At 45.8% G+C, this 8,107-nt stretch overlaps 1 protein-coding gene across 1 annotated transcript; it reads left to right on the top strand.

Moving 5' to 3' along the window:
• Positions 1–2,251: 2,251 nt before the first annotated feature.
• RNF34 (ring finger protein 34) lies at positions 2,252–7,912 on the top strand. The gene is made up of 5 exons (XM_008926669.2): positions 2,252–2,491; positions 3,835–4,224; positions 4,538–4,591; positions 4,847–5,048; positions 6,127–7,912. Exons 1-5 carry the CDS (start codon positions 2,288–2,290, stop codon positions 6,312–6,314), a joined length of 1,038 nt encoding a protein of 345 aa, XP_008924917.1. The 5' UTR covers positions 2,252–2,287; the 3' UTR covers positions 6,315–7,912.
• The last annotated feature ends 195 nt before the right edge of the window (positions 7,913–8,107 follow it).

Raw genomic sequence — 8,107 nt, 5'->3', positions numbered from 1 at the left:
CAGGGGGAAGAGCTTTGCTTGGTCTAAGGGAGAGTCAAAAGAGGAAGTTTCAGATAAAAATAATTAAAAATGCATCCCTTCCGCTGCTGTCCCGCTGCTCTCGTAGCACCCCCCGCTTGCACAGGTGTGTGGGGGGACAGCGCTCGCCCTCCCGGCTCAGCTGCCTTTCTCAGCTGGAATCCTCAGGTAACAACACCCTGACAGCCAAAAACAGCCGCAGAGAAGTGGCAACGCAGTGTTTTGCCCCTGTAGGACGCACATAACGTGCGGAGAGAGAGGATACTCGATGGCAGCTGGCGAGGAGAGAATATGGAAGTGGAGAGTGGTGGGTTTGGTGCAGAAGTTGGCAGCGTTTTAACTGATTCTCAAGGGAGGGAGTTTTTGTTTTACCGTGTCTCGTTTTTGTTGTGTTGGTGCCTTTCAGCACGGTCTGGTTTCTTTTGCAGAGCAATCTGAAGAGTCTAGACTCTGTAATTCAATTATCAGTTAATGACCCGAGGGCATAGGAGGAATCCACAGGTGGTGTAGATAGGTTAAGGAGAAAATTAATGCTGCCCAGGTAGCCCTATCTTAAACCTTAAAATGACTGAGTGGTTGGCAGTAAGATAAAGAGATTCTCTGTTTCATACTAACAACAGTCATGCGTCCAAAGTGGGTAACGAAAAGTTCCTAAAAATATATTTATTTAGTGTTGACAGTGATGTCTGAGCAGTTGTTACAGGCTCTGGAATAAAATAGGTCTAAGAAGGTGTGAAACCCTCAGGCAGGGGCTGTGGTAGCAAATATCTCATGTCCCTTTAGTCACTGAGTGTTCTGCTGCTGCCTTGACCCCCCAAAATGACCACAGTTGTGTAAGGAAATGAGTTGAATTTTGACAGACTCTTTTGGTTCATTGTTTTATTTTTCTGGTATTTGTATGTGGCTTTCTCTTAAGGTGAGAAAAAGTATTTTTCAAAAGTCCCAAGTTTTAAAACTCGGAGCTCTGATGGATTAAGTCATTGGTTTTCAGGTTCTGTTTCGGGAAAGTTAATTCCTCTTGCCTAATAAACTAGGATAATTATGTGTAATTTGTTTTATCCAGGAAAAATTAATATTGATCTGTTTTCTGTTTTTATTATTGAGAAGTAGAAAACAAGCCTTAGTTTGAGGATTGGATTTCATATAGAAATTAATTACTACAGGAGTTACAGCACCACGTCACTGAGCTGACGTGCCTGTTCTGGTTGATTTGGGCTTCACAGCAAGAATTACAAGTCTCAAAAGCAATTATTTTTTGTCTTCGTGCTTTGGGGAAACAAAAAGAGGCTGCTCTGGAATGAAAAAGAGAACAACTGTTAAGGGAAAAAAGTATGAAAAAATAGTTAAGTTCATAGGAAGTTGTACCCCTCAGCTTCCTTCCAGAGAGAACCTGTGATTGTTTACCCCTCCTTTTTTTTTGAGCAGGTTTCAGGGAGCCACCTGACAGTGATTAAACATGTGACCTGAACAGCTTGGAGTCCAAATTCCACCTCTGAGTAGAATATGCACTTTTGATAGAGAATCCAGCACTAAAGGCTTTCAAGGATAAAAAGTAGCACTTTTTTTATGTGTCTAGGGTTTTTTGTAGTGTTTTAAGACTGTGTGACTCAAAACTGAAATCCAGTCAAGAGACAATAAGGTCATTTAAAGTTGTTTTAGTTCTTGTTAGGCATTTTTGTAAGGCAACAAAACAAGGGGCTTCAGGGAAGTCTTGAAGAGCGTTTGCCTCTCAGTGAAACCAGACTGTAATTAGCTTCTAAGGAAGATTGGTTTTCAAGTTTAAAACCCAGGAATGTTTTTTTAGAGAGAGTTTTGTTGTGAGTCATACAGGAGCTGGATTAGTTCTGGAGCAGATCCTGCAGGGACAGCTCTGCGTTAATCATGAGAAATTGCTGTTTCTGCCTCTCGGGTTTTGCCCCTCACCTACTACAGCCTGTCAGTCTCCTCCTTCCTTGCTCTGTGTCACCTCCTCAAATTCCTGACTCTTCTCGTGGGGAATTCTGCTGGAAAAGGAGTTGTGAATGTGAGCTCCCTGTGCCTGCGTTGGCCTCTCAGAGGCAAATCCTTCCCACTTTGGATTTCAGCTGGAGTGGAGCTCGTGGGGCTGTCACAGGATTCCTGGTGCTCTGGGAATTCACACCACATGCTTCTGGGATGACGACAGATGGAGTGAAGCAGCTCCTCAGTAGCAAAGTCACATCTGATGGGGGCCTTCAGATATTAATTTGCTGCTCTTGCTTCTTGATGTTTTCAGGCGGGAGCTACTTCCATGTGGGCTTCCTGCTGTGGATTGCTGAATGAAGTCATGGGGACGGGAGCAGTGCGTGGCCAGCAGGCTGGGTTTGGGGGAGGTGCTGGCCCATTCAGGTTTACACCAAGTACAGACTTCTCAGCATATCCAGCTCCAGCTGCAGCCAGCACTAACATTGTCTGCAAAGCCTGTGGACTTTCCTTCTCAGTTTTTAGGAAAAAAGTGAGTATATTTCCTATTACATTGTATTTTTACCCTATGAACTAATCTGTGGCATACTGGGAGATGAGTGTGTGTTTCTCAGAAAACGAAGGCAGAAATCCAGGGAGGGAGGAAGTGCCTTGTTCTGAGGTCACAGGAAATTACTGTCAGCCAGGATTAGGAGTTAAGAGGTCTCATGTTCATTAGTCAGTGACACGTTGGATCTGGGCTGACCTGGAAATTAACGGACTCTCATTTGTGAGATACAAATGTCTTGGCTTCAGGATCTTGAACATTAAAGCAGATCTGGTTTTGAAGATGGCACCAAACACAGTGGTTGAGTACTGGAAAGGACAAACTGCGTGGTGGAAAAGGTAAAAACTCACAATACAGTATCACAGCCTCTTTCTGGGAATTCCTAGTGCAGTTCTGGTTGTTTCCTAACCAGCTTTAGAAGCTGTTGTGGTCCAACAGCCTGTTGCTTCTTTGGGAGACAGGCAGGTGGGTTAATGCAGATAAATAAAATAGAGATTATTAATATTATTTCTGTGTACCACAACTGTCCAGGCTCAGGGGTTATTTTGTCCCCTCAGTGACCTAATCCTCAGCAGCTCTTTCAGATGATTGTGAAGCCTCTTCCCTCCATCTGTGTGTTGTTCCCCCCCCCTTCCCAGTGTCCTGTTGATCACATGGCAGACTCTTTGTTGAATTAAGTGTTGTGTAGGGATGTTTTCTGAAGCTGATATTAATTTCCTAAAATCCTGAAAGCCTCAGAGAGTTTGGGTTTGTTCACAGCAGATGAAATGCTGACAATCTTGTCTATTCCAGCTTTTGTGTATTGTGAGTGTTTTGAACAAAGCTCTCTTCAGAAATGACATCTGGGCATTTGGGAGTGTTTCCCTACCATGTGATTCATCACATCCGAGGCCTGCTTTGCATTCTGGGAATCAGCTGAGGAAGAAGTTGAGAAGTTCTTTAAAGTTTGGGGATTATATTCTTTTTTTCTACACATGATAAGAGCAGCAACAGTAAATGCAGAAGTGTTTTAACAGACCATAAAATTAGTTTCAGCTTTGTTTGTTGGTTAAACTACAACTTGGGTATTTTATTCATTTGTTTATTCTTAATGTTTTTAACTGAGATTTCATATCAGCTTCAGTATTGCCGCAGAAGCGAGGCACTGCCTTGGAGCACCTGCAAGACTCTGACAGGGCAGTTTTTGGACTTAAATCTTAAAAATCCTGTATGTCACAACTGACAGTGGAAAAACTAATAGTAAATTCCGTAGCCTGGAGAAGGAAGGAGCAGGGCCTGGATTTGTTTTCTGTGACAAAGAGCTGAATGGCTGTTTTCTTTCCCTTTAGCACATGTGCTGTGACTGCAAGAAGGATTTTTGCTCCGTTTGTTCAGTCTCACAAGAGAACCTCCGGAGATGTTCCACCTGTCACTTGCTGCAAGAAACAGCCTTCCAGCGACCTCAGCTAATGAGATTGAAAGTGAAGGATCTGCGTCAGTACCTGATTCTCAGGAACATCCCAACAGACACCTGCAGGGAGAAGGAAGACCTGGTGGATCTGGTGCTGTGCCACCACGGATTGGGGTCGGAGCAGGACATGGACGCTGGCAGGTTGCGCTCGTCACGCTCACAGACCTCGGGGTTTTTTACTCATCCCTTTTCCATGTCTGTATCCATGTCCAATCCAGGAGAACTTGCAAACAGAAGGGGAAGCACAGGAAGTGGAACACCTTCACGGGTACAGTAATTGCCACGTTTAACGGTGTAGCACTGGGGGGTTTGTTTTTGAAGTTCTGCATCGATTTAAAATAAAACACCAATTGGTACAGTTTGGAGGGGCAGGAAAAACACCTTTTGTATCTCACACCTGAAACCAGCAGACTACTAGGAAAGATTCCTAGTTTAGGTTAGAGGTGACTTAAACCAATACTGATTGGTAGCAATTGAAACTTCGGAATGTCATTGTCACCTGTGATCACCTTGGTATGAAGAAAAGTGTTTTACAAGGGAATAATGTGGTTTTATTCTGAATAGTTTCATTTTGTACACAGGGCCAAACGGAAACATCTGTAAATAATGAAGAAGAAGAAAGTGCAGAAGAGCAGGTGAGAGATGAACTATCCAAAGAACAGATTTTTGGCATGTGGCACCATGAAGTGTTTAGATCTCTCATCTCTCAGCATTTAGCCTCATGCTCTGGTTCTTCCAGAGTTCGCCCTGTCAGGCAATGAATGAATGTGTGCACATACTCGCTTTGAAAATAATGAAACTTTAGCCAAGCTGCTGCAGCCTCACGTAGCTCCAAATGTGGGGCTCTGAGCTTATCAGGACATTAAAACCATACAACTGATGTGTTTCAGACCCCTGGACTGTCCAGGAAGCGAGCGAGGGCGTCGCTGTCCGACATTTCAAGCCTGGAAGACATCGAAGGGTTGAGTGTTCGGCAGCTGAAGGAAATACTGGCCTGTAACTTTGTCAACTACTCAGGATGCTGTGAGAAATGGGAACTTGTGGAAAAAGTCAGCAGGCTGTACAGAGAGAGCGAGGAAAACCACAAGACACGTAGGTTTATACTTTGTTCTCACTTTCTTAAGACTGTGCATTTTCTGGCTTCTGGTGTTTGGCTCTGCCAGCAGGACTTGGTGTCTGACTTGGAACGCCTGGAAAGTTGGTTTTAGCAATGCAGGGTGCCCCTAGAGTAGCTGAACATGGCTCTAGTGATTAAACGAAGCTTTCCAGGGTTGTGCTGGTTTTTCTGAGACTCTTTTCCAAAGCCTGGAGAGCTCAGCTTTCACGGGGAAGGTAAAATTGCACAACTGAGAACCGGTTCCTCAGAGAACATGAAACTTGGCACCTCCATGTGCTTCGCTGGGTTTCAGAGGGCATTAGCCAGAGCTGCTCCTTGGCTGTGCAGGCCAGGGCAGTTCAGCTCTGTCACTGTAGAGCAGAATTAAAAGCTACAGTGGCAAAAGTCCAAGTGGTTTGGTCTGAGTCCATGTTTTCATGGCGAGGTGGTTCTGTGGCTGCAGCTCAGTGCCTGGGGTTGTTCTACTTCTGTTCCACTCAGCAGCTGGAGTCTTTCACTTGTGTGGTTACAGAATATCCACAGACCAACTCCTGCTCACACAGACAAAGCTTGAAAAAAAAAAAATCTTTAAACTTAGGATTTTTAGTTTTTTCACCATGGTCTGATGGAACATTCAATTATTGATGAGGATGTTGGCTATTTACTACGAAACCTGACATGTTTTGTTCAGTTCTGCCACCTTTATGGCCTACTTAGGGCTTCCACTTCTTAGTCTGCTTTATTATTATTGTGTTTAATCTTCTGAGGAAAATGTTCTGCCAAACACTGAGCTCTGGGACAGAAAACCAACATGCTCTGAATTTTAATCCAGCACGTTATTTCAGTCATTATATTCTGAATTGAAAATGGTTTTCTGAGTTTAAAGAATGGAGCTAAATATGGGGATGTTCACTGAGGGACTTTCAGTGCTTTTGGAGGAACAGAAACTAATTCTTAGCTGGGGATTAGAAAAACTTGTGAGGAGGGAGCAGCACAGGAGTGGAGCGTGGCTGGGCTGGAACTGCCCGGGTCCTGCAGGGCCCAGGGGCCTGACCCATCTCTGTTGGGTTTCAGAGGGTGAGAAGATGCAGCTGAACGAGGACGACGACAACCTGTGCCGGATCTGCATGGACGCGGTGATCGACTGCGTGCTGCTGGAGTGCGGCCACATGGTCACCTGCACCAAGTGCGGGAAGCGCATGAGCGAGTGCCCCATCTGCCGCCAGTACGTCGTGCGCGCCGTCCACGTCTTCAAGTCCTAAGCCAGCCCCGGCTCCCCGGGGGCAGCAGCGCTGAGCCCCTGCAGCCCTCAGCTCCTTAGTTCTCAGTTAAACATGGCCAGGTTCTGGAGTTTGTGAAAGTTTTTTCTACCCCCCTCCTGCAGGGCTGGGCAGGCCGAGGCCAGGCCTGTGTGCAGGGCTGGCGCTGCCCCGCTGACCCAATCACCCTGTTGTTGACTGCTGGAGTCAAAACTGTTTACAACAGTTCTTGCTCTCTTCTGAAGAATCTCCTTACGTGTTCAGCACTCGGCAAGTGGTCAGCAAACACCTCTGCTTGAGCCTGTGATAGCCTGTGGTGTTCTTAGTGCATTAGAAGCAATGAATATATCAGTTGAATATTCAGCTTTTCTCTAACTCTAGAATGTACCTGTCCCGACACGGTGCCGGGGTCGGGCATGGCTGTAGGAAGCACTGCCATGAACTGTACCTGCACAGAAGCCCTTAAGCAATCTGGCTTTGTGCTGATTGCTCCTTCTGAATGTCTGTCATGACACAATGTGCTGTCTTGGCTGTTCTCTGTCAATGTACAAAACACTCCGTCACTTTGCAGGGCTCAGGGGCTGCACAGGGCTCTGCCAGGTGGGCTCCAAAAACCAGTTACTGGGTGGTTTTGGGTTTAGGAAGAAAATATATTTTTTAAAAGGGGTATTCTAGCAAACCATATTAGTGTGGTCCTTAATCCGCTCATGCCTGTTGTAACTATTATCTGTGATGACTGTATTCCATGTGCCGACAGCCTGTTACTGTGAACACTGATCAGGGTCACCACCTCCTGCTGCTAATGTGGAATGTGTGGCATTACTAACCTTAACTGGGGAGGGGGCAGTTGGGAGCAGGGAAGGGAAACAGGTTTTGTTTAAAAACCTCCTGTTCAGAGACTTTCACCCAAGGCTGAGTCACCAAAACCAGCTTCCCAGGGGCTGCTGGGGGCCCTGTGTTGCTGCCAGCCCTTGGCCCAGGGCTCAGCTGGGCTTTGTACCATCAGCACAGGTACAGGTCCTCTTGGAGCAGGAATTGTGGTGGTCCTTGTAGGATATCTGTGAGTGATGACCTGGGGAAGAGAAGGGCAAGGGTAGCTCTTCTTGGGGATCTGTGAGGATCCCTGTGGCCAAGCTTGGCCATGACAGACTGGTTAAGTTCTCTGTAAAAAAAAAAAAGAGGTGAAGAAGGACCCTGTCTCTTCAGTACAGTTATTCTTTGAGTTGATTAACATAGGAACAGTTTCTGTTTTGATTTGCCATGTGCCAGCAAAGTACCAGAGTCAGGGCTGGGCTTTGCTAGAACTGTAGGACCTGAGGACTTGTCCCTCTGCTGCACTGGCACTGGCTCTGCTTTTTGTGAACAGTTAAGTTGGCGTGAAAGAGAAAGTTGCTCCTTCTCACACCAAACACAGCTCCAAGCTCTGCTGGGTATTTTTCAGAAGGGAGCAAACCTCTCAATGGCTTTATTTTTTAGAAGTAACTTTTTAATGGTACTTAATTCCTGGAGTCTGTCCAGCAGGGGGGCTAATGAAGACAGACATGCCCTCGGTGTTATTTCCATGCTGCTCATTAGCCACTCAAGCTTAATAAAGATTGGTGATGGGCTCCACCAGCCTCTGTCTCTTTTTTTTAACCAGCCCTGGAAGTGGTGATTACTCTGCTCAGGCTTTAATGCTTGAGATGTCAGTGCTCCTCAAGCTCACCCTGGGCAGGTCCCTGCTGGGGGAATGCAGAAGTGGATGTTTTGCTGCTTCCTCAGTAAAAAAGGCTTGGAATACTCTCACTTAGAGAACA

Source organism: Manacus vitellinus, unplaced genomic scaffold, assembly GCF_001715985.3.
Source record: "Manacus vitellinus isolate BGI_N305 unplaced genomic scaffold, ASM171598v3 scaffold_31_pilon, whole genome shotgun sequence".
Taxonomy (NCBI): Eukaryota; Metazoa; Chordata; class Aves; order Passeriformes; family Pipridae; genus Manacus; species Manacus vitellinus.
This window is presented reverse-complemented; position numbering and strand designations above follow the sequence as displayed.